The following is a 27,445-nucleotide window of genomic DNA, read 5'->3' as shown; positions in this document are numbered from 1 at the left end:
AAGGCTGGGCAGATTATTTGTGCTGAAAAATTGGCAGGCTTGTGGCTTCATTGTTGGAAGAATGATCTGTTGTGGGGGAAAACGCACATCATTGGTGTTTCTGATTCTAGAAAACAAGCGGAAACAAGGCAGTTCAGAAAGAAACAACCTTTAAAAATAGCACATAGCAAATAGGAAGGCTTACACCATTAACTTTCAGCCCTGCCCCGCCTGCAGCTAAAAGGAAAGGCGCAGGCAGGGTGATTATATTTTTAGGCTCCTGCTCTTGCCATGGATGCAAGTAAAGCTGCTTTTCCCAATGCTGGCAGGGAGCACTGTGCTGTGGGAATGTCTGCCTGCCACGGCTCCAGGGAATGGTGGTGGAAGGTGGCTTGGAGCCAACAGCTTGTTTGTGTGGGGCCAGCCCAGGGGCTCACTCAGCACCAGCATATCAGGGTAGATGTCAGGGGATTCCTTGCAGGGAGGTCTGCAGAAGACGAACGTGGTGCTACAGCACTTGGAATGAGGAGCTCCTTTCAGCTCATTTTAAGCCAACTCTGCACCACAGACAGCAAAGCAGATGCAGGAATGGGGCACGTGTGCCTCCAAGCTGCTGCACTGTGACAGTCTGAAGGGCTTCCCGAGGCTGTTACAGGTGCCTGGAAGTGCAGGAAGCAGACCTGGACCAAGCCTTTGAGCCACAAGTGCAGATCAGACATATTAGACAACAGGCCCTCTGCTGTAAGCATGGGTTCCAAAAGTCCTTTACTTACAGTTTCATGCACAGTATAGATGTGGCACTGGGGGACATAGACAATGGGCATAGTATGAAGGGTGAGTGGTTAGACTAGATGATCTGGGAGGTCTTTTCTACCCTTAACGATTCTGTGGTTGCATGAGAAGTGGTGGCAGTAGCTGCTTTATTTAAAAATAAGATATGAGAGAACAACAAGAACCACATAATACAGACTTAGTTCTTCATTAAATGTAAACAATAGCATCGTATTGTAGTAGAATTCACCTTTGTGAGAGTACTGCAAGACATTCAGCATTTCCAAGCACCAGGCATCCAGAAAGATTTTCCAGACACCAGCAAGGCATCATCAAATCTAGCAGGCACAGCAAATAGAGGCAGAGGTGTTACAGTCCAGTCAGTTCTCATTCAGGCTTCCCAAAGCAAGCCCTCGGTGTTGAAGCCTCATTACAAAGCACTGATCCAGGATGAACTCACTCTATACAGCTCAGAAAACAAAAAGCTGTCTGTGAAGCAGGCTTCACCCTCCTTCACATCAGGTTGTGTGGTGTCTGGATGGCTGATATCCCAGCAGAAGGGCTGCAAAACACCCTCCTGCAGGAGGCAGCCACCAAATGGGCACAGCTCAGGAAAAGTAATCCACTGCTCCCACATCACCTGGATCTCCTGTCTGAAAGGAGGAGTGGGTGAGGGGGGGCACAGATCTGCTGTTACTGTGGGGCCACACACAGTAACATTGATGGAGGCATCAATACAGTGACAAACTTCAGTAAGAAAGTCAGAAGGAAAAACAAGGCAGAGGGACAGAGATAATACTGTGTGCTGAGACATGAATGTGTTGTCAGTTTCTAGAGCCAGAGCAACCTGAAATAGGCCAAAGGCTTGCAGCTGTATTAGAAGTATTCAGCCATCCCTCCTCCCCTGCCCACCATAGCTCCCAAGAAAGGGTGAGGGCAACTCTTTGTGCCAAACATCTGCTGACAGCCCTCCTCACACTGGGAGGAGCAGCTCTGTCATCACAAAGGCATACAGAGCTACTCATCTACAGGGCCTCTTCCTCCACTGATCCAAGGCAAAATGAACAGAGGAGGGTGCACGTTTGAGGTGGAGCTGCAAACAGCTGAGCTCAGAGAATAGGGGAGGAGGACAGGTTTGCAGGCACAAGCTGTGCTAATCCATGATATATTAAAAAAAGAGAAAGAGGCAAAAAAAAAGGCAATTGTTACTGGAGGGAATGACCAGTGGTTGCAGGATGCTCAGCTCTTACTCCTCCCTCTAAAGCATCTGTCATAACATCACCATGCCACAGGTCTCAGGCCACTGTACTTGATGGCTGTGGTGGTGTTGGTGGTTCCAGCAGTTCATTACTGTGTTTCCTTATGACTAATGCCAGACGAACAGCAAAGATAAAACAAGTCAGTGCCAGCAGTACAACTAGAACAGAAACAAAGAAATAGGTTAGCATACAAAAGAACAACAGTGCTTCTTGTCATTTTTCTAGCTTCTCAGACAGCAGGGAAAGGACTAAAGCAAACCCAAAGGCCTCTGTCTGGGAGCCATTACCCCCATTGATGTCAGGTGGCTGCTACAGGGTAAGGCAAATCTGCTCTGACCGACAACCAGTCATACCCAATGCTTCCAGGTCAAGGCATGTCTAAAAAGGGGAGATCCTATAGACGTTTGTTAATGTCATGTATTTTTATGCCCACAAGTCCACGAATAGTTGACCTATATAAAGAAACAGGCACCAGTTTGGGAAAAGCACATTCTTGCCCTACCAGCCAAACAAGCTGAACCACTAAGAATGAAATTTTGCTGGTATAAAGGCAGGAGAAGCACATACTGCAGGAACAGAGCTGTCTGCCAGAGCTTACGCACCTCCACATTGCAGATGGCCATAACCACCAGGGCAGGAGTCAATGGACTCGTGGCTTTGGCAGACAAGCTCTGCTCAGTACTGCTAGGTGCTTCTAGACAAATCCTGACTCCCAGCTGCACACCCTGCTCGTACAGCAGAAGGGGAACACACATCAAGGTGGCTGCGATGCTGGCAGTGCAAGCCCAGGAACTGCCTTCAATCACTGGTATGCAGCACTGGGAGAGCTGAAGGGTGAAAGTGTGCTCTCTTCTGTTGATCTTGTAGTGGGAATGGGAATCTCAAACTGCTTCAGCAAGACAGGGTTTGCACATCCCCACCTCTTTCATGCCAGCATAACTACTCATAATGACACAGCTTTTGCCATGCTGTGGTCTGTACAGCATGTATACAGCTTAAGCCCTTTTACAGTGTATGATTACATCCAGCTCAGCTACAGTGGCCTGCAGCAACTAAATAACTCTGGCCAAACTTGTCAGTGCTAGCCTAGACTGCACAGGAGAGGAGCGTGTGCAGGGCTTTGCATTGTAGAATTCAGATATAGCTCCTGCTTGGGTCAGACATTAAAGCACTGCTCCATAATCACAAGCAATACAAAGCAAAGCCCACAGGCTTCATCCCAGCCTTGTGTTCTGTGTGCCTGCCCTGTGTCAGAGGGCAGGGAGCTACCAACAGAGCACCAAAAGCTCACAGGGCTGGTGAGTTTCTCTGGGACAGCACAAATGTGTGATCAGGGCAAATTTATTGCACTGGGAAGCAAACAGGAGGCAACACTAGGTTTGATTTCAGCCCCAAGGCTCACAGGCAATAGCCTCAGTTGCAAAGAAAAACCACACTGCTCCAAAGATTATGAGAGATTCACCTATAAAAACACCGTTGGTGGTTGGGGAGGATACTGAGAAGTCCTTGCACATGCTGCCAGTCAGAGCTATTATAACCACCGGGTAGATCGTGAGGTTATAACGGACGTACTTATCAAGAAAGAAGTTTTCCAGACAAAACCTGTGGAGAAAAACAATGACCAAGCTGCATGTTTGTTTCTTTGGAATTCCACCCCCCGCACCCCCATAAAAAGCTTAAAATAAGAGTCAGATTAAGAATGCTTTGTTGGAGGCACAGACCAGAGCTCAAAATATTCATGCATTAAAACACATAAGATTAATTAAAAAATTATCAAGGATAGATGTAGGCAAAAATAAACCCATATTAGATGCAAGTTTTCTGCAAGTGGAAAGGTATGAAGGAGAATCAACATGTAAAAAACTCCCTTGCTCCTCCCAAGAAGGGGCTTGGCCATGGGAAATGGATTTTTTTTTTGCCTGGTGTGATATCCCATGGGTATACTACAGCAAAATTACAGAATAAAAATTGGCTTTGAGTGACAGTTTTCATTCTTTGAGAGGGACTGATTGTGATACACTAGAGGTAGAAGAGCTCTTCCAGGCCCAGAGGGAACTCAGGAGGTTGCTCACCACATGACGAGCATGAGGGTAAGGATGCTCAGAGATGCAGTGGTTGCTGTCTCATTGGACACATCCCACTTGTAGATCAACACAATGGCAAAGTTCAGCAGAGTGGCGATGGTGGTCCATGTGGCATACAGTGCCAGCCCATTCTGCACCTGCCACGAGTACAGCAAGAGGACAAGGGTGAGGATAAGGAACCCAGATGCTTCCAATTCCCTTTGTTCTGCTTGCATCTCATGAATAGAAATGCAAGGGTGGACAGAACAGTGCCCACCCTCAGTTTGTGCCAAGGGACTTAGAGATATTTCCAGCAGAAACATTTACACACGCATGCCCAACTTTGCAGCTCCACTGACAACCCTCTCAGCTCCCTGAACATGCTTTTTCAGCTTCTTAAATGCCACCTACTAGGATTCGGATGAGCCAGAGATCAGCTTGGTGACCCTTCATGAACCACATGGAATGGATACTCAAGGCTCTGTGTGAAATGAAGAGAGCAGCCCCTGTGGTAAAAGTGAGGGCTGCCAACAACAGCAGGGCTGGGAGGAGATATCTAGGACAAAAAAAAAAAGAAAAAAAAAATCACACGCAACATACAATGCATTTTTTCAGTGGTGTCACAATGCCTTAATTCATAGCTTTAGTGTTTGGCCTTTACTGACTTTAAGTTAATCAAGTCTTTAATAAAGGTAATCACTATGTGTAGGCCTCATTTTGACATACTGTTTTACTCCTAATTATTAAGTTGTTATTTCCTCACTGAAGCTGATTTCTTCATCTCTTGACAGTGGTACTATTATTATAAGCCCTTCATGCCAGCACGATGATGAAAACAATCCAAGGCAATGAGCTTAACTGTATTTACGAAGGCTGCCATGGCTCGTCCTATCTGTTGGACGAAACACTGAAGAACAGCAATTGTTAAGAGATAAAACTTCAACAGCCCATCTATCTCATGGACAAGATGAAAATTGCAGAAAACAAAATAGTTATTAAGGGTAGATTTTGCCAAGGCTTGCCCAAATGTTTCACTAGTGAGGCAGTCCCAACATTACGGTTAGAAAGCTGCTGTAAGAAGAGTGGCTTACTCTCTGTCCCATAGAAACAGCCATCCAACATTGAGGCCATTATTCAGAATCCATGCCACGTAAAAAGGTATTGGCAGCAAGTCTGGCTTCATGAAGACACATCCAAATTCATTTCTGTAAGGAAAAAGAAGGTACCCCATCAGAATCCTCCACAAGGACTTTCCTTTCCCACAGCTCCACAACAAAGGACCACGGGCACTCAGGAAGCCCCTTGCACTGATGGCAGCACACCAGAGACAGATCTGTGCCCACTGCTGCCTGCACACACTGCAGAGCCCACAAGCTTCCCAGCACAGTCAGGAGCAGGGACAGGTGGGATAAGGAGAAAGTAAACACCTGGATTGCAATCAGAGCATGTTTTACAGTGGTAGAATTGAGGCCATCAAGAACTTCTTCAGAAGCCTGCTTTGTAATTCTTCTGGCCCAACTTTCCTTACAGTGTATTTTGTAGGACTTTATATACCTAAACTCAACAGCGTCACCTGTAACCTAACAGCATTCAGTGCAGCTCCCAAACAGACAACAGGCCTCTTAAGAGTATCTGGAGAGCAAGAAACAAACACTTTTGTGGAAGCAGCGTTCCTTCCAAGGCAGTGGGCAGCCTAAACAGACAGCTTCCATTTGTGGCAGTCCAGTGCTTGACTTCGCTCTTTGGAAGGAGTATTAATAGCAATTTTGCAATCTAGTTATCTGAGTTTTTTTTTTTTTAAAGGCAACTGAAATACATATATGAAATGCCATCACATGGATAGATTTTTGCCTCCTACATGAACCATTAGCAGAACTGGAACATTTAGTTCTATTACCACAGGTAATCCCTGTAACAAACATTCATTGCAAGGCTTTAGAGAGGAGAAGGGCAATTTTCCTTTAAACAAACAAAAAAGTAAAGCCAGTAAGTTGCTTCTACCTACTCCCACCCTTCCATCCAAATGCTCACTATCTTTATCTAGATATTTTGGAACTTGATGATCCTTGGGGGTCCTTTCCAATCCAAGCCATTCTATGATTTTACAGCTTCTCCTCCTCTTGTCACCTTAACTCTAGGGCTTCAGGTTGAAAAATTCCTCACACTGTGAAGAAATTTTCACACTAGAAGATTTTAGACAGTGGTTCCTCTGATCATTTTTCTTACATCTATACTACAATATGAATCAGTTCACCCTCTTTCCCCCATCTCTCATCCTTGCTCACACATCCACTTCCGAGCCTCATTTCTCCACCATTCCTCACAACTGTTACATTCCCTTCCTCTTAATAAATAATAATAGTATTTAAAATAATCTAAATACTGTTTCTGCCAGCTTCTATCACCTCATTTTCCACAAAAAGGACGTGATAAAGGATGTTCCCAGCCAATATTTGAGAAGATATGTTTTTACGTTGAAAAAAATGAAAAAGAAAAGAACTACAAATGAAATGAGCCTCTGCAAAGCAGCTGCTGGGGAACTGTCAGATTACATAAACCAGTGGAAACAACCAACCCTCACAGAACTGTTGACTTGCTTTGTGTGGACAGATTACAAAGTAGTTCATATAGACCTCCAACCTGCTTCTATGCTTTGGATGCTGAACCAAAAAGAAGAGACTCAGCCTGTCAAGCCAAGAGGGATGGCAGCGGTTTTGCACTGACCAGAAAGCCCAGGAAGTGAGTAACAGACTGTTCTACAGAAGGGAAGTGCCACCCCCAGCATTTGTGTCGTGGCAGGCAGTACCTCCGGCAGATCCCTGACAGCGCATACAGGAGCCACGCCAGTTGCCAGGCATAGATGACATTCCAGATGAGGAAAGTCCAGCCAGCTGGTGTGAAGTCGGTGCTGTACTTCTCTGAGATGTTGCCAGGGGTTGTCCGGAACAGACCTGGTAGTGAATGTTATTGCAGCCTAATGTATTATTACATACTAAGGATGGGGAAAGATTGCTTATTTTCTCAACCTGCAATCTTCCTCAAGGTTTAATCCACACCTCAATAGATCCTGAGAGGATGCCCTTGTTGAAAATAAATCACATGCTGCAATTGTCTTCCTTTCAAAAACCCATTACAGGATCACTATCCCTTATGGGGAACCCTGAGCACCTTTCTCTTGCACAGAACCAGAAAAGCCAGTTGTGTGCAAAAGCCAAAGAGAAGCACGACTCTCATTTCTGAGAGACGGAGCTGGGCAGCATGCAAACCAAGCACTATCCTCTAAGAAACCCACAGCAACACAACCTGGAAAGCTTCCACCAGGGATACAAGGGCAACATATGTAAAAATCAGACTTTCACCAGCAGATACATCCAGGCCATTTGCTTTGATTTCAAAGGACTGGAAGAGGCTCTGATGGATTGAAGTAGTAAAACTGATCTAAGGCATCAGAAAGTGATGCAATGCACAAGACTCATCTCTCTGAACAAAAAGCATCTGATTGCATTACCTTTAAAAAGACCAGGTGGCATTTCCAGCATTCAGTATCACCATGGCTGTGAAAGTAGCCAGAGACAGCAACATCACAAAAATCTTCAGCTTGGGCATGGAGTCCATTTTTCCCTGAAAAAGGATAAGAGATTTTGTTTGGGTATACTAACACATGCTTCATTTTGTTCTCCGATTCGGAATTTGTTTTAGCAAAAGAAATGAGGCTGTAAGTTTCCCAGTTTTAGCTGCTAACTTCTGTTGGTGTTTTCACTTCTTCTTACAGCAGTATTCAGGAGCCATGAAGATGTGGCACTCAGGGACATGGTCATGTGGGCATGGTGGGGATGGGTCAGTGGTTGGACAATGATCTTAGTGGTCTTTCCCAACCAACGATTCTATGATTCTTTATGAATTACCTGCTCATCCACTGGCTATCAAAGTAATTCAAATGCTTTAGCAGGTCTTCAGAACTCTATAGATTCTAAGTTCTATATACTACATCTTTTCAGCTTCATAAGTAGTGACTTGAGCTCTCCCAAGTGATCTCCATTAGTAAACACTTTGCTCCATCAAGAAAAAGTTCTGTAAAACGATGCATACATGCCTCCACAGCATGGGCAATAGCTTTATTTCCCCTTACAGCCCAGCACTTAAGACGCCTTTTCTATACAGAAACACTTCAGTGCCTCCTAGGGTTGGCAGAAATAACAACGGAGCTACTCAGCATCTAACTCATAAATTCCATTTCCCACTTCAGTGGATAGTTTTACTATTCTGGGCTTTTTTGCAAGTCAGCTGCATCCAGATACAGCAAAAAGAAGCGGGAGAGGAGATTTAGTAGGAGACTGAGTTTTCTGCTAAATCCACGAACACCTTTCCTATCCAGTTACATCTAAACAGAAAAGGGCCCGTTCATTTTCATGAAAAACTTGCATGTATGAACTCAACTCAGGATATCAAATCCTGATGAGATTTATGGTGGACAAAACTCCAAACAACTTATTGTCTTTAACAGAGGTATGCTGAGTAGCAAATTCTGAGAAGACAAATCCATTTGTAGTACCAAATACATATTTCCTGACTCAGGAAAACCTAACCTGCAGATTTCTGAAAGTTCGGGAAATATAGCAGAGGAAATATCACTGCGTGCTTGCCCTGCTCTTCTATTTTTTTCCCCTTTGAATACTGGTTGTCAGATACTGAGCCAGTATTCAGGGCTGAACGGCCCTTCCATCTCACTGCCCAGCCAAGTCTACGTTCTCCTGACAGTTCTGTAATTGAATTCAGCACCACATTTCTTTTTTATTAGCATATTTGGAAGAGACCTGACTACACAGCTTCAGAGAAACATGTGCTTGTTTACGGAAGTCCAAGAGGAAAGCATTATTTTAACCCCTGTCAATAGCTTCACCACCCATCTCTCACCTCCTGCCTCCCTCTAACGCACCGCAGGCTTTCATCACCAGCCGTATTTCCCTGCCTGCAGTGATTAGCCACAGACACCCTTTAGAAGGATCAGAAATGTTACTCACAACGATCCGCTCAGCGCAGTGCTTTGGCAGCACCTTACTGCTGTAGTTCAGCCACCACGGGCACTGAAGTCTCCTCTGCTTGAGCCAACCTACAGAGCTTTTACAGAACTTCCAGCAGATCAGTACCAGAGCAATATTTTCAGAAATCACGGTGCTTAGGAATGCTTTCTGTGAGTTGCAGCCTCTGATTGGCTACAGCTTCCTGAAAGCAAACACTTACGCAAGAGAAATACAATTACTTAACAAGGGACTTTTATAACAGCCCAAGCAATGCACGTTGCAAATTGGATGACAGACAGAAGCTAAAGAATGTCCTCTGTGTCCTGCTCTGTGCTTCCACAAGGAAGGAATAAGCACATCAGGGCTCAAAAAAAAAAAAAAACACTGTTGGGATGGAGGGAGAGGAATCACCTCCACCTTCTACAAGGTTGCAGTCACCTCACATCCTTTATCTCCCTGTTATCAACTGAAAACGTGCTTCACCACTGAAACACCATTTCTCACATGCAACTACAGCATCTATCAAGCTGGCAGTACAGCAGTGGATCCCCAAACATAAGGGTAGTGATAAAGTAGCACCAAGCACTGAGGTTTCGTCATCTGCTTAGATCATGGGGTTGAGAGTGAATCCTGCTTGGGATTCCCTTGGTTTTTTTGTTTTTTTTTGTTTTTGTTTTTTTTTGGGGGGGGGGGGAAGGGGGTGGGGGTATTGGGGGAAAAAAATAAACACAAGAACATGGGTGTGCATCAAGTTGGCTGTGGAAAAGAACCAGGAATCCAGCCAGCACTGCTGCTATGTTATCAGTGTAAGCCTGATGAGGTCCACCCTCTGAAGGTATTCTGATGATGAAACCAGTAGCTTCAGTCTGATTCAAATCTGAGAATAAACACTGATCAGAAAAACATATATATACACACACACTTTCACTTATCAGATAGTCCAAATCACCCCAGCATGATGTCAGCATTCCATTTTCATCCAGTGAACGATTGAAGTTCTTTACAGCACAGCCAGCTTTACCTTACATGCGTTACTAAGGCAAAGCTGATCAGTTAGATGCATATTAATATGAATCCAGGGCAACTTCTATGTGTGGAATTTGCTGTCCCATGTTCTTACTGGTTATTACATAATGCACTTATTGTGTTTTGGTGACAGATCACGATGTCATCAGACCAGTAGCCTTGTCCTTTTGCCACAGTAAGCTAAGCACAAACTACAGACCCATATTCTGGGCTGTAAAGAGTTATTTCTCTAGAAGAAATTGCTACACAGATCTTGGATAAAATATTCAGAGTGATTCTGTCACACAGCTCTACAGATATCCCCCAAAGTATGTTTTGAAAGTGCAGAGGAATGTGCTCGATGTTTATAAATGCATGAGTTAAAACTGAACAATTCTTGCTTCACCAGGCTGCACAGCATTCCCAGAAGAGGGAATTCTCAGTACAGCTGCAGCTCTAAGGTACCACATTACCAGACTTCCCATATGGAAGAGCCCTACCTTTCTGGTGTAGCTTCACCAGGAGATGTCTTAGAGCTCCACTTTCCACCTGGGTTTCAATTGATAATCTGTGCCAGCCTCTGGAGGAAGAGTGTTATTTTCAGGCGAGTGTGATAAATGCCATTACACACACACACCAGCTAAGAAAGAGTTGTTCATACACATATTTACAGACAGAAGGACTAGAGGTGATGGCTTCAGGTTGTGTCACGGGAGGTTCAGGTTGGTGTTAGGAAACATTTCTTCTCAGAAAGAGCAGTGAGGCAGTGACACAGGCTGCCCAGGGAGGTGGTGGAGTCCCCATCCCTGGAGGTGATCAAGGAACATGGAGATGTGGTGCTGTGGGATGTGGTTTAGTGCGGAAATATTGGTGGTAGGTGAAATTTCAGTTCATGTAGAATGGCTGCTATGGGACCACACTCAGTTGTTGCTGCCCTGTGCAATAAAAAGCCATGTAAGCATTTACAGAGTGCAGAGCAGTCACAAGCAGATTTGGCACTGGAATTAATGCCCTGCTGACAAGAGGAAGTTCCCTTTCAAACATGAATACTCCTGCTAGCAATTGAAATAAAATGTGATTAGCACAGACAGCCTGAGTCCCAGTGCAGAACACAGAAGGAGGGAGCCAATCACCTCTTAAGTACAATACCACTGCAGAGATCCTGTCCTCAAAATAACCTCGTTTTGCATTGTGCAGGAACTGAAACAAGTTCATTTTTGGGCAGCTCACCCACTTAATGGCACACAGTGTCATTAGCAGGTAGCTGCAGAAAGCAAAGCACCTGAGAAGCCACTCTCCCTCACCACAAAGACTAATGTTATCTAGGACAGAGGTATTTCTCTTATCAGGCGATCAGCCCAACGACTGAATAAAACCGGTGGCAGGAAGGCAATTCCATTCCCTTGCAGCCAAGGGACTCAGAATAAAACCACCTATGAGAAGCTCACAACACAAAAGAAGTGCCTTTTGTTCCCATCAACAACGATAGGTTTAAATCTCCAATGCATTCTGTGCACTCCCATTCCAGTTTAATCTTTACAGCCACTTGCTTTCAATCCAGACTTCTCCAAACTTCCTCACCAACCCATGAATTCTAATCAGAAGTCATTTTCAGGCTAAATTCTGCAAACATTGAGAACCAAATATACTAATCTTCTAGCAACATCTCAAGCATTCTAATCCCATGGTGAGTTAATCTGGGTGTCTCCAATGGCAGGGATTAGCCCTTCTGTAATGCTGGAAGTGATGGGATTTGACCACATGAACCAGGATGGCATACAGTGAAGAGGATCTGTGTTAGCAACTCCCTTCGGGTATTTTAAGAAGGAAAATCTGCTTTTTATTATTGCAGAATGAAACAGATTCACACTCTGGCAGCAGGGCACAGACTGGGAGGGGGGAGTAAGAACAGCTATAGATATCCACTACACATTGATTTTCAACCAGACTTTAAAATTCATCAGCTGACATCCATCAAAACTTAAGCTCGAACTCTGAAACGTTTACAGTGTCGCTCTTGATCCAATAACATGACAACTTGACTTTACCATTAATACTGCCTCAAGTAGCAATTTTGCAATACAGTTATCTGATATATATATATATATATTTTTTTTTTTGAAAGGCAACTGAAATACATACATAAAATGTCATCACATGGAGAGATTCCACCTCCTACATGAACCATTAGCAGAACTGGAACATTTAGTTCTACCACCATAGTATATCAGCGCAACAAGAACTCATAGCAAGACCTGAGAGAGGGGAAAAGCAATTTTCTCTTAAACAAACAAAAAAGTAAAGCCAGTAAATTGACTCTACCTCCTCCCACCCTTCCATCCAAATACTCACAGGCACCTCTTGGAAGTGGTCTGGCCAGGACCACTTGAGTGCAGCAAGAAGCATGTAGGACAGCACCATTGCACCCTCATTGCATGTCCTGCTCCTGATTGGAACTCCCAATTGATTTCTTGAGGTCTCTTTTACAGACTTTCACAGCAGATACTGTACTGTGATGCTTCATTGTCTTACCCCTCCCCTCAAATTCTTGGGACTACTTGTCCTTATCTGGACACTTCACAGCTCCAGCTCCTCCTTATTTTGTTATCTTACCAGAGTTTCAGATTGTTCTTCATTCTGTCACTTGTAGGAAACATGGAGTGCTCTGCAGCAATCAATACATGCTGCTCTCATGTTTTTCTTACCTTCACTCACATATTTCAACTGATACCAGTATATGTATTACTATTATTATACTGTTATTGTCTGATAAAGATAACGCACCCTGAAAACTTCTAACTTTCTGTATTCCATGGTGAGGAAAAAAGATTTCACCCACATATTACACAGCTTCTGGCTGCCTTATTGCAGAGATTGAAAGATTATTGAGGCAAGTTGCAGATAGTAGACCCTCTGACTAGAGTTCTTACATCAGTACTACTATGAGTCCATTCACCCTCTTCCCTGCAACTCTCATCCTTCAACATCCATCTTCTCCCTTATGTCACTTCTTATCATTCCATACAACAGCCACATACCCTTCCTTTCAGTAAAAAACACAGTAACAATAATAAATAAAACAACAACAACAAAAAAACAGCCTCTACTTTCAAGCCCCTGTAACACAATGGAAAACACAGCAATGTCAACAGAGCAGCAAGGTCCCAAGCTGCAGCAAACAAGGATCTACTCAAATACAACAGCCATAGAAATAAAAGAAAGAAGTAACATACCTTCAAAAGGCCTCAAAAGTATGCAGAGACCTCCAGCAGTCTGCTCTCGCCCCCTGCCAACCCCTAAATGAAGTCCAGGAAGGGGTGGATCCTGGCTCCAGCTGCCGGTCACTCAGATGCATTGCATACACCTGAGCTCCTCTGGTTGCCCTGCCTTCCTAGCAGATGCTCAATCACTGGTTCAAGACGTGACTTAGCATTTCTGCTACAACCCCCATTTTTCAGCCTCCGAAAACTAGCCTATAAAAACAGCATCCAAAAACAGACTTCAAAAAATAATTTCAGTCCTTCAGCTATTCTTTGGTTTCTGCGGTCAGGCCTCCAACAAATGATTTCCAAAAAAATGTCATCCCTCCTGTGGTTTCCATTCTTCAGTCTCCAGTTTTTCAACTGTCATTGTTCAGCTTCCGTTCCTCCACATGCAAAAAAATGGCATCTGATTTTTTAACCATCACCCTTTGTCTTCCATTTCTGGACCTTCTGGACAGCATCTAGAAAGTGTCTCTACCTGCAGGCACCATACTTCAACCTCCATTAAATAGCCTCCACAAATGGATTCCATTATCTGGCTTCTAATTTTTCAGCCTCCATTCTGTGGCTCCAATTGTTTCCATCCATTGTTTCCATCCAATTGTTTCCATCCAAAAAATCCTCTGATTTTTTAACCTTCAAAAGACATTCTCCAAGAGCGCCTCAACTATCCAGCATCCAGTTTTTCAGCTGCCATTCTTCAGCTTCCATTCTTGGGCTTCAAATGAACTCTAAAAACATCCTCCATTCTGCAGGCTACAAAAAATGGCATTCAATTTTTTGGCCTCTGCTCTGCAGCTTCCAGTTTTTTTAACCTCCATTCTTTGGCCTCCATTTTTTTAAACTTCCATTCTTTGACCTCCATCCATTCTTCAGCTTCCAAGAAACACTGCATTTCAGAACATGAAAATGTTAATCAATTGAGCAACTCTTTCAGTCAGAAATGTAAGACAAAACAGCAGTTTCCTCCTAAACTTCATTAAAACCAGGCCTTTTGTACTCCAGCTTCTCAGAAAAGGAACTAAGCCTGAGGCAAGCAAGGAACAATGGAAAACTGCAGCAACAAGGGAAAACTGTAAGCAGAGAAGAAAGTTTGGTAAGCCGTGAGTGCAGAAGGGGAGATCTAGCAGGAAGCAGAGGGCAGACATAACTACAAATAAGGCTGTCATTTTTGCCTGCAGTAAATGAAGACACATACATGCCCACCCACACATCTTTATCCCCAGAGAGCTCTTTCCAGAGTCATGCAATAGACTGTTTTCTCATTCAAATTTGAGACTGAGTATCCCTGTGGAAAGCCAGCTATAGACGGGGCTCTGCATCTCGGGGAGGTGAAACAACTTCTCACAGAAGGGTTTTCAGCCAGCTGAGGTCTCTTGCCACACCACACAGTCCTTGAGACCTGCCCACTCCTGAGGCGGAGGTGGGTACAGTTCTCAAGGCAGCTGCTGATTCAGGGTTCCTCCATTTTGAACTGCTGCTGCTTTGGAATAGGCTCATCCTTGGAATAGGCTCTTCCTCACTCCAAAAAAGTAGAGGCCCTGGAGAGTGCCCAGAGAAGGGCAATGAATCTGTGAGGAGTCTGGAGCACAAGTGTTATGGGGAGTGGCTGAGGGAACTGGGATTGTTCAGTCTGGGGAAGAGGAGGCTCAGAGAAGATTGTATGGATCTTTACAACAGCCTGAAAGTAGGCTGTGGTGACGTGGTTGTAAGCCTCTTCTCCCAAGTAACAGTGATAGAACAAGAAGGAATGGCTTCAGGTTGCACCAGGGGAGGTTCAGGCTGGGTATTAGTAAACATTTCTCCAAAAGAGCAGTGATGCAGTGGCATAGGACTGCCCAGGGAGGTGGTGGAGTCACTGTCCCTGGAGGTGTTCAAGAACCGTGGGGATGTGGCACTGAGGGACGTGGTTTAGAGCAGTCACAGGCATGGGTTGGTGGTTGGACTAGATGATCTTAGTGGTGTTTTCAACCTTAATGATTCGATCGTTCTATGATTCTATGAGGGACTGGGATTTCTTCCTCACACAGCATTGCCCTAAGCCTAACACTAACCCTGACCATGACCCCTAACTCTAACCCTAAAACCTAACCACAATTCTAAACCTAAAACTTAACCCTAACCATAACCCTAAGCTCATACTAACCCTAACCCCTAATCCAAAAAACACGAGTGTCAGAATACACAAGTCACTTCTTCCTCAAACTGTGCACCTTGGCAAGGCAGCATCAACCCTGCAACATCAGCCTCTTTTCATATTTCCCTCTGAAGACCAAAATCTGTATTGTCTTTGTCCAAATACCCTTCAGGGTTACCACAGTGTTACCTTCTGCAACTTGATCTTCAAAGCCATGCCCGCCCTTCCTCTTCTCTTCCTCTCTACTAATTAATTTTTAGTGAAACTTATGCTGTTAGCAGTTTTGATCAGGCCTGATTATTTTGTTGGGGCTTGTCTACAATGAAGCTCTGTAGTGCCATCACTGCAAGCTTGCTCTCACTCCTAAGAAGCTCTCAGAGCTGCCAGTTCACTGGATAATATGACAAGATCCTTTCCTTCATTTGTTGTTTTATAAATAAATATATAAATATTGAACAGAGACAGAAAGCTTGTTACTGCAGAGCAGATCGTTTACAGGCAACATAATCTGTCAGCATACCACGTGGCCTGCAAAGCTCTTATGTAAAAACAACAGTAATCTCACTTTGAAAACTACCAGTAAGCGATTGAGAGTCATAAAGAATTTCGGCTCGTATTAATTACTAAAAGACCTGCTCTGTCCGCTTTCTCTAAGAGACTTCACCAACAATGTGAGAATGAGAACATATGACTTTCCACCTTTAAAAATAGGAATTGCACATTGGAAAGCACAAACCAAACAGAATTTTTTCCCCTTCAATGTGAAATAGCCTGCACCTGACATGCAAGACAGCTTTTCTTCCTTCTGAAGTCCATTTGATCCACTACAACAAGGACAGTGCTTTCCTTTCATTCCAGTCTACAGTATTCATCCTGTGCAGTAAATGTAGTTCAGAATTAGCTGCTACAGTAATAAAACAAGGTAATAACTACATCTATCATTCATTATGATATCAGTGCAGGCTGTAAATCGCCTCTGATTTTACTCACCATAAAAAGAGAGCTTGCCCAACTAGAGAAAGCTACTAAGCCTAAGTAAAGCTCTTGAGCCATGTAGGCATCTTCCAAGAACACATCTCTCCGATTGGTAGGATTCATATAAAAGGAGAGCCCTGGGGGACAGGGCATGGTAACGAAAGCCTTCTTTTGGAATACGCTACACAACAGAAAATGGAAGCAATTGAAGGAAGAGAATTGCTGGAAGAAGAGGCCTCTCATTATGACTGTTTCACAGAACTCTTAATACTGCGAGCCATTATACCATGGGATCACATCTTGCACACACCATATTGAACAAACTCTGTTTCCAAAGGCAGTCCCACCTGCCAGATACATCTTTTATCCCTCAAACTCTACAGCCAGCAAACAGAAAAGGAAATTAATATTTTAAAACAGAAGCAATACCTCAAAGCCCCAGCAGACACTTCTACCTGCACTGCCCTTGCCATCGACAGGAGAACAGCCGGAGATGCCAGCAGGATTCTGCAGGTACTGATGGCTTGCTCAGGTCCTGCATTATGCAGATCCCAGGATACGCAGCACCAAGGCAGCCCTGTTACATTTCTACCCTCTGAAGCAACAGTGGAAGTCAGACCTATGCTCACAAGGGCACTAGTTTTGTAAAAGGAATATGCTTGGCAAAGAGGGTTTGTGTGCTGCTGTGTGGAGCCAGGGGTGGGGGTCAGTGATGCTCATGGAGCCCTTCCAGCTTGGGATATTCTGTGATTCTATGAGTTAGCACAAATGTTTCAGAGGGACTCTCATCCATAGCCCTTCAAGAATAACTACATAAATAACAAGAAAACCAGAATTATTTCCAAGAAAAGAAGAATAGAAGAATAGAAATAAGGACACAGAAACCAGTAGGCTTGAGTCCTCACCTAACTGAAAGAAACAACACCAATGGATAGTGAGGAGAGGAACAAATGCAGGAACCCTATGGTAGGCAGTAGAGAAGTTGGTACTGTGGTAGATTTCTCCATTTCTTCTTTGGAGAGCATAGATCAATTTGTGAGCTTAAATCTAGACCTTTTCCCTAGGGAAAAATGCTAAATGAGGTGAATTCTGAGACAGATACAAGCAGGACAAAACATGCACCACGTATACCAGCAGGACAAAGACAAGAAGCTGGAGGAAGGGCTGCGCTGTGTTCTTCAAATGGAGCAGTTGCAGCTGGGAGGTTTCTTCCCATCACAAACAGCAAAGCCACACAGCGGTCAAGCACGGCCCTCGCCGACCCCTCCCCATCCTCTGTGCCAACTAGGGCGAGTAACCTTTGTTCATTCCTGCTGTCTGACACAGTTTGGGGTTCTGGTGCTGGAAGGCAGGGACAGTCTGAAGCCGTACCTCCTCCTCCTTTCTGATTGAAAACGCTGCATCCAAAACTGAAAAGCTTTTTCTCTCTGCCATACAGAGCTCCGCCAGAGCTGCGGTAGGGAAGACCTCTGGTTTATTCCCGCAAGCATTTTCTCCTTTTTTTTTTTCTTCTTTCTTTCTTTTTTTTTCTTCTTTCTTTCACCCACGCCCTTTCACAGCGCTTCTTTTGGCATCCCAGAAGCATGGAAAAATCCCTCCCTTACATAACGGTACTTTTCAGATCCCCAAGGCAGCCCCCCTCCCTCAGAAAGAAAACAAGCAGGACATTCACTGACGAGCTCGGGAAGGTCACGTCCATCTCTCCTCCCCCAGGTTCGGGCTGCCCTCTGCACCCTGCCCAAGTGCTCGTCATCAGAAGAGTTAACAAGGCCAATGCCGGTAGGTGGTGTCCAAGAATAGCTGCTGCTCTGCAGTGCCAGAGGAACCTGTGCTGCACCAAGGGCTGCCCTGCACGGCAGGTGGGTGCAGAGAGCTGCGGCACCTCTGCGTTTGTTGCGCTTTGCTGTGACGGCTGCTGCCTTCTTCCTCCAGTCTTCAGGCTGCTTTCTACAAATAAGCACCTCTCTTCAGACATCTCTCCTTGGCAGGAGGTGGCTGGGGGCCAGATCATGTTATTGCTGTAAGAGGAGTCACAGTCTCCATTTCTCTCTTTAAGCACTTAAGGCGAATGCCTTAAGCCTGGGAATGCTAAATAGGAGACATGAACATGGACACGTGTGTATGCACATGTAGCATCCAAAAATGTAAATGACCTCTTCAGCTCAACCCAGTGAAGACATTAAGTACATTTAAACCTGCTGGAGTCTCCATCCAGCAGGAGCAGAGGTGTCCACCACAAGCATCCCTGTCCTGGAGAGCACAGAGCAGTGGCATAACTAGATGTGGCATGTGATTTCTTGGCCGCAAAGGCAGAACTTTGGGTTGGGAAGGCAGGGCTGGGAATGTGTGAACTTTTTTCTCTTTTGTTTTTCTTCTACTGCTGGGAAAATGGGTAGAGGGGAGTGACCAGCATCGCAGGGAAAGCTTCTTTACCTTCTTGTCACCAATACCAGCACCAGCCACAACGGTTTTCAGGGCTCTTCTGATTGCTCTCCTTCAGTCTGCTGTGAGGATTGGGCCCATGCTCGGTGCTTGACCTGGCCAAATCTGACCCTTTTAAATGTCAGAAGTCCTCCTTCACAAGAACTGCAGAAGAAAACCCCCTTCAATGCACTGGTGTACTGATGCACATTGCACTGCTGTATTTCCTGCCCCTACGTTATAGTGCTCCAGCCAGTTCCCTTTCTCTCATCTTGTGTTTCTCCCATGGAAGCTTTTGGGACAGCCTGCTCTTTCCACAGAACACTGTCTGGCCCATTCTTGCTTGCCCTTAAGTTTTAGTGGGGTAAAAATGACAGCTAAATAAGCTGAGCAAACACTGAACAGCTCATCTGCTTGTGGCTGAAATCACAATCCGCCATTCACATTTGCAGGTATCAGTCTGACACCAGTCACACCTCACCACAGTTGTACTTCCTTCCATTCTCATCAAAAGCAGGTACTGATCAGGTGTGAGCAGCAAGCTGCCTGCTGACCCTGCTGAAACATGTTACTTCAGCCAGGGGTAGAAATATGTTCCTGTTCTGAAAGCCTCACTTTGCTGCAATGTGATGAGCCATGAGTAAAAGCTAGAAAAACCTCATCCTGAGAATTTTAACTTGATTTGCTTCCTAGAGATAGATAAATGAGTGCAGACACATGCTACTGTGCTCAGGGAACAGCAGGGAGAGCAGTCTGATCTGCTGCAAAATCTCAAGGTTAGATTTTGACCCCAAACAGAAAAAGGATGTCACTGAGGTAGCAGTGAATCCTCCTGACTAGCTGAGACGACTTCTATCACAGCTGTACAAAAAAATGGTAAGCCAGATGGGTGGAGAGACCTCCAGAGAGCCTGCAGAGATGCCAGAGGCACCTTCATTTTGGAGCTTTTATGATAGCTGGTAGTGCACAGGGAGGAACCAGAACTGTGCAGCTCTGCACCAAGGCTGCGTAGGCACTGAGAAAGCAGAGTTTGAATGTAGCTGGCCTGGAGTCAGCGAGAGGGGTGATCCTTTTCTCTGCTTTGACACCACTTACTTAGAACACATCACCATAATGCCATCCTTCTCTGCTGTCAGCCTTTGGAGAGAGCAGCTGCTGAATGCGGCCTTTGAAGAAGCAGTGCCTCGCTTATCTCATCTCTCACCTCTTTGCACAGCCTCTATTTCAGGCACGTGGCACTGCTTCCAGGAACAAGGAATCGTCTGCTGCAGGCCTTGGTGGCCACAGGTGCTGGTGTGGCTGGGGGGAAGCCAAAGGTCAGGTCGGAACACAAATGAGACAGGCTGCAAAGAAAGAAGCCCAAGAGGATGGTGCTCGGTGTGTGGTGCTGTGGCTTCATCCCAGAGCACTGAGCTCAGCAACTGGGATGGCAGCAGGGGCTGTCAGCAGAGAGCAGCTGGGTGGGCGATGTGTGGCAACTGTCCTGTCCTGCAAATGAGGACAAATGACAAGGAACAAGCTGGTGTCTCATATATACAACATGTAAGCTCCCAGTGCTGGCCCAGGTTCACTGAACGCCAGACCGAAGGCTATAGGTGCATCTCACAGCCACCTGGCTTGTCTCCCCTCTATTCAGGTCAACACAGCTTTGCCAAATTGGGACTGTTTGTCTCATTAACCCTACCACAGTTGCTACCTAACAGAGATGGCAACAAGATCCAGTGACTAGGGCATAGAGGGAAGTTGGGAGAACTGGTTTGCGTTCCCATCTCTGCTACTGATTTGCTGCACATCCTTGAGCAGGTAATTAAGTTCAGTATGCCTCAGCTTTCCCCACTTTAGAGCTGTGATAATTACATTTATCTCCCTTTGTGAAGAACAAGGGCTTGGCGACATTTGGATAAAAGCCTCAAAGAACCAAGTGCTGTTGAAGTTAGCTGTAATAACCACGGCCCTCCTTGAATTTGTAAAAGTTGTCCTGTTCCAGCGACTGTTTCATAGATGAGGCATTAAAAACAGGAGTGTAATTACGGAGTGACTCCATATCCTGCTGCAGGCTCCTTGCATTGCATTTATTGGGCTAACCCCAGCTCACCTAATGCCTGCTGGTTACCTTGCACAGGAGGATGTTGGTTTTGCAATGACATGACTGTTGCTGCAAAGCAACCGTGTTTTTGTCACAATCTGCTGCTGATTAAAGAGCACTGTAACAGCTTTTAACTTCTGAAATAACAGTGCAAAGCACTAAGTTACAGGGAATTCTGGCATTGCATAAATGACCCTTTTTCAGAACAAGGTAAAAAACAACCTATTGCTCTTCAAAGATGTTTAGTCCCCAGATTTCTCTTTAGCAGCGTAAATTTCAAGTGAGAGCTCTACAAAGGAAATAGCTCGAGTAATACTGATATTTACAGTGATGAGCCTCTCTAAGTTTCATGAGATTTCACTTACAGGACCAGTAGGAAAATCCTACCCCTTACACTATGTATGAGCTCATTTCACAGGCAGCAAGGACCGTGCTTCATTTTCTATGCCAGCTCCTGAAAGCTTACCACGATGGAGGCAGAACTCACTGCTTTTGCTGCTGATTGATATCAACGTGTGAGCAAACTATAACCTCTATATCAACAACACCTGAACCTGTGGTAATAAGTTAAACAATGCCAGGGAACAATCTTGAGCCCTGGAAGTAGATCTATACTGTTTTATTCTTTAGGAAAGTGCCTGGCCTGGATTGACCCAGGGCAGCCAGCAGCTCCCAGGCCAAGCCTGGGTTAACAGCAGGAGTCAGCACAGGGCACAGACTGCCCTCAAAGCAGATTTTGCATGTATTCTCCGTATGGGAAGCATGGAGAGGTTTACCACATGTACAAAATCCCAGTGGGGCTGCAGGATGGGACCTATGGATCTCAACAGCTCCATCACACACTTTTAGACTCAAAGAAAGGAGGCGTACAGCAGAAAGGGTTAATGGCACAGGTTGGATGTGTCTTGTTCCAGAAACAGGGAGTGACTTAAAAGCCCCAAAAGAAGAGGGAAGTGTCTGCATTTGCAAATGTGTGCATGTCTCTCTCTGGCTGTGAGTGCATACATGCACATTCAGGGGGAAAAACCTCCCAAGAGAATCACAGAATATCCACCACCGGATTACAAGGAAAAGAGATGCTGAGATCTTTGAATGAATTATTTTCAGTGAATCAGTCTCGCAGTTTAAAGCCATACCAGCATTTCCAGAAAAACTTTCAGTTATGTAAACAAATGTAAAGAAAACAAACAAACAGCCAAGAACATTTGAAGATAAAAGGCTTGAGATAATAAGATTAAAAATGCTCATAAAGATGTAGAAGCTGCGCTTCTATAGACTTCGACATCATAGCTGAGTTTCTATAAAATACTTCAGCTCCAAGCTGGTGAACTCAGTTTAAGCCTGCGGAGCAGATCATCCTGCCATGCCCCATCTAATTGTGCTGCCTTTTGCTCAACAAAGCACAGAGATACCTCTACAGGTGATGCCATGTCGGGGCACTGGTTAGCGTGTCAGAGGGATTCTTCCTACTGAAAGCAATCCTTATTTGCTACTGCACTATTACTATTGTAAGGCTGCACGTACGTTATTGCCAGCCAGAATAATAAGCAAAAAAATGCATTGTCTTCCCTATGAAGTTTTCCCCTAACAAACGTTTATTCAGACCCACTCCAAATGTTGAAAATATTAAAAGTTCTTTGAGAAGAGTCCACACGCTTAGATACGGCTGAAACAGAGGAGGGGAAAAGGAAAAGCTTGTGCAATAATAGATACGGGCTGACGCATTTCAAGACAAACATTTCAGCCTGAGAAGCCGCTGCACAGATCAGTGGCTGCCAGAGGGGCCGTCTGCCAAAACTCTTCTGAAATTCAGCTGAGGTTGTAGGCAACCAGTAAGAAAATGTCTCACATGGCAGCACAAACCTCTGTTATCCCAACACAAAACAAAGGCGGGATGCAAATGAAAGCCTTGCGTAGCTAGCTGGAAATGAATCCTCGCTCCCTGACCCTTGATGCAACCCAGTGAAGTGTGAGACAGGAGGGGACAGAAGTATGCTCATTCTTGAGCTTATACATAGTGAAAATCTTGCTCGCAAGTCCTGAAACTGTTGCAACCATACTGAAAATCTGGCTGAGTTACATAAGGCTTCTGCCACGTCAGAACTGCTGGAGCAGGACCTGGCGGTGCCTCTGGCTGCAATGCCAGGGCTTTAAATACCAGCTCTGCTTTTGGTATCCCAGAAAAGCCTGGGTGAGTTGTGATGTCAGCTGGTCAATCTGTTTCAAGGCTGTAAAACTAAGCTGAGTGCTTCCTGTCCCCTTCCACTTCTGCCTATGGAGACTCTGTGTAAGCCTGAAACAAAACCCCTGACAGAGCATGCTAATTGCTTGGCTTTTTTCCCCCTCCACTAGACTTTCTATGCCCTGAAGACTTCTTCTGCTACGGGAGCCCGCATCAGCCCGCAGTGATGCTGTTTCCAAAGAGGAAAGGAACCATGTACTTTCCAAAACAGAGTTTTTTTTTCTGGCTTTCCTGACAGATATTCTTCTTGTCGTCTGTTTGCATGGAAATGTCTTCAGGGCAGAAGGCTTCTGTGTTGCCGGTTATACCGCGCATTCTGTTGGTATCTATCACACAAAAAAAAGTTGTTTTTTAATTAAGACAGGCTGAGCAGGGACTGGTGCCCTATAGCTGCAGTGGGCACTGTGCCCAGGTGAGTGGGAGGTGAGACTGGCAGTCTGGAGACAAGCTGAGGATCTCAGAGGTCAAGCAGGGGATTTCTCTCCCTCACACTGGGTATTTCACTATAAGCAACAGACCTCCTCCTCGTGCTCCTCTTATACTCCACAGATTCTTCCAGGCCATGGTTCATCCCCACCTCAAACGGGTGTTGGAAATACCAGATTCTTGACTTTGCAGCAATTTTTATCTTTATAAAGGGAGTCTCAATAACAAACTGGTGGTGCCTGAGCTGAAGGTCATGAGATGAGTCTGATTCTAATACACTTGACCCTTCACAGCTGCCATTTCCTATGGTGATAGTGGAGGTATATTTGAATTGGAAGCCTGTGAATGAAAAACAGCGCCAAGCTTGTTTTATTTACAGTTACATTCAATTACAGGACCAGCTTTCCCAACATATAAAGATAAAACTTGCTCTCGCTAGCATAATTTATACTGGTTCCCATAACCCAAGCATTTTTATGCCAGAACAACCACATACACCTCTGCTATGCAAGTACTTTAACATTTAAACGCCCCAGAACTGTCATTAAACATAACTTTCCCTATGTAACACTGCTCCACAAAAATCATTTCTAAAGGAGCTACACCCTAGGCAAAGAGGTCGAGATAGAAATCCCTGTCGGGCTGCACAGAAGAAACATGCACCAATACCTTGCTGACACTTCTCTGTTGTAGAAAGCCTGCCAGGTTAGGAAGTGAAATTAAATACAAAAAAAGCTATCCAGCTGTTCTCTGGCACGACGCTGAGGGGATCAATGAGATAGAGCTGCTTTGATGGAAAAAAAAAGCTTAGTGCAGCATCACTGTCACTATATATTGATGCAGAGTGACCGCAGGGTTTGTCCATTTAACCAGCCTGCTACTTTCAAAATGGGTGTTGGTGTGTGTCATTTCTGCTTTTGGAAAGCTCTGATGAATTATCTGAACAATCCCCCATAAGGATGCTGAAATTGTCTGAATAATCCTTCATAGGAATGCTGAATTCAGTGCAACTACTGAAAAAAATGACAGGAAATGTTGCCGTTCCAGGACCAGACACTCACAGGACACCAACTTGCTATTCAGGTCACAGACCTTGGGCAATATGGCAGATATGGCAACCTTGGCTTTGAAGGGCAAATGGAAAGCTTAACAGCAGATGGTTTGGTCAGTAAATACCCTCCAGCACCTCTAGGTTAAAAGGCACACAGCTTCTTTAGGAATAGGGCATGCCAGTAGGGAGTGGCTAACAACTTCGGTATGTTACTACAAGTTAAATATGATCATTGCAAAATAGGGAAAGTATATAGCTTTTTGGCACCGATGGCCTTGGGAAGAAGGTTGTACTATGCAAGACCTTCAAGTCGTGCTTGGGAAGCCCTCTTCAGATGAGAAGAACGTGAGGCTGGGAGCTGCCTGCCAGAACTGAAACTGCAGGAGGAAGCCACAGAGAAAAGATGGGGAGATTAGGAAAAGGGAGTGACATGGGGAAGCTGGAAGGATCTGGAAGAGACTTGGAGGAGGGAAAAGCTGGAAAATCTGCCTTGTTTAGTCAGTGGACAAACAAGGCAGTTCCTCCATCAATAACAATTACTCACCTTTGACGCCCGGACCCCACATTGGCAAAGGTCTTAGGTGTGGTGACAGCAGCACCAACACCTCCCTTCAAAGTGCCTGGCTCCAGAAGTGGAATTCCCAATCTCCATCTACACATCTACACACCCAATATGATCTACTGGCAGGAGCAAACACACAAAAATGGGATTTGCCAGATTTGGCAGAAACGACCAACAAAGAAAGCAAAGGAAAGAGCTCCCCTGCTGTCTTCAGAACAAGAGGCCTGTTCCTTGCTTGACCTTTCATGTTGCTTGGTGCATCAATCGTGGGGACCAGAACGTTCTCCAAAGACAAAGGAGATGTGGAAGTGCCATCTCCAGCCTAACAGAGATCAAGACAGCATCTCCTTTCAAAGTACCCACATCAGCCGGAGGGAAGGAAGTATTCCCCTGGTTGTCTTGACACCAGACCATTGGGCCATAAGGAATGTAAGGCCCATGAATCAGAAAAGACTGCACAGCCCAGTAAGAAGGATATTCTCCTGGTAAGGTGTGAAGCAGAGTGCCTTTCAAGCAGCTGTCCCCATCATTTGTGTATTTCCTCTAACTCTTTTGGAACAACAGTTTGCAAGTCTGAAGGACATATTAGTAACCCACAAAAAAGCCCAGAGTGAGGAGAAGAACATAAATGAAGCACTCAGGGATGTAAAACACTCAGTAGGCAACCAGAAGCCTAAGAGGCACTGCTAATGAGCGAGGGCTTTCCCCTCATCTCTCCAAGAGCAACCAGACATGCAGGAAACGCACCCACTGCAGTGTCTAGTTGAAGTGTCACTCACAGCACACAGAGGGCAAAAAGAAAATTCTGTTTAGCAAGCTTACTTTCACTTGCAAACTCTGCATTGAGGTCCTATAATTGACGGTCTTTGGTTCTTTTGAAAGCAGTTTCCCAGTGCTTGATGACAGTATGGGAGAGCTAAGAGACTCACTTACCACATTACTGGCTCAGAGTTTGGTGCTTAGAAGATGGGCCTCGGTTTTCCTACCTGGAAAACTGAAGTACTACTAAGGCTTTGAGGTCTGCCCATAAACAACGCCCCTGAGGCCTGTAACAACAAAAGTATGAAGAGATGCTCTAATAACAGAGATGCTAAACAGTATTATCACAGGTTGCATGATACGCTGTGCCGTGATATTTAAAATATAAAGAAAGAAAGTCTGCTCCATTGATATATTGCATCTGAGATTAGTAATCTGAGAAGCAAATGTATTCGGGACTGCTGGCAGACACCACGGAAGAGACATATAAGGTAAAGAACCTGCAGGCTTTCTAGTAACGTTAATCTGCATTTATATAGCACATTTCTCTTGATGATCTTGAAAAATTTATTATCAAAGCTCTCACAATGCTCCTGTGGGCTAAAAACACAACACGGTCTCTTTTTAATTGATGGGTAACATGGACTTAATCAAGAAAAAAAGAGCTGAAGGTCAAAGAGGGTGAATGACAAAGCTAGACAGCCTACCCCTGCTAACCAACTTTCCCAGCACTAGTCTGAAGAAGCAGAAAGCAGACAGGGAAGCACTGTTCATCAGAAAGTCACACTGCAAGCCTTTTCAAAGCAGTTACCTTGGCCAGTAACTGTCAGCTGTGCTGCACAGCTTGCAACAAAGGTAGGCAGGCTGTTTCCTGTGCCAAGAGCTGACCTCCCAGGACAACCCATTCAGCAGCACCTTGGGGAGCCCTGCCAGCCACCTCCACTCACGCACAGCCACAGCATGGCTGCCCTCCTAAAGGCAGATGCATGATTTTGTGTCCTGGCTCCCAGTGATTTTGCTCCTTCCCACCATATGTGTACAGATGGATAATACACATTATGCCTGCTTCCCATTGGCCGATCCCTGTATGAACTCATAGACGCATTATAACTCCAAGCACAGAAGACCTGTGGCATCCACAGCCTACTTGCAATGGGTCTGTCAAAGCTAATAAAACCACTCTCTTATCAGTAAGCTTCAGTTTCCTGCCAAGGAGGCTGAACAGCCACCTAAAGTGTTTTCAGAGCTCACAAATCAAAAAAGATTGAAAATCACTACTTCAGAAATTTCCCACCAAAAAGCTCATTCAGCCTCTCCCTCTCTAGGTGATGAGATGTGACAGGACCGTGCCCCGGGGCAGCACGGCTGCAGGCATAAAAGTCCTCTCACCAAGAGGTAGGATTCATCCACTGAGTAACTTAAAGA

At 45.0% G+C, this 27,445-nt stretch overlaps 1 protein-coding gene across 1 annotated transcript; it reads right to left on the bottom strand.

Moving 5' to 3' along the window:
- Nucleotides 1-719: 719 nt before the first annotated feature.
- On the bottom strand, nt 720-7,687 carry LOC100539646 (uncharacterized). Its single transcript, XM_019612551.3, is given in 8 exon segments — nt 720-2,167; nt 3,472-3,611; nt 4,082-4,230; nt 4,484-4,628; nt 5,164-5,277; nt 6,879-7,023; nt 7,581-7,593; nt 7,595-7,687. Coding segments are annotated over 8 exon segments (921 nt in total). The 3' UTR covers nt 720-2,045.
- Nucleotides 7,688-27,445: the final 19,758 nt, after the last annotated feature.

The sequence above is a fragment of the Meleagris gallopavo genome, chromosome 2 (genome assembly GCF_905368555.1).
Source record: "Meleagris gallopavo chromosome 2, MGAL_WU_HG_1.1, whole genome shotgun sequence".
In the NCBI taxonomy this organism is placed as follows: Eukaryota; Metazoa; Chordata; class Aves; order Galliformes; family Phasianidae; genus Meleagris; species Meleagris gallopavo.
This window is presented reverse-complemented; position numbering and strand designations above follow the sequence as displayed.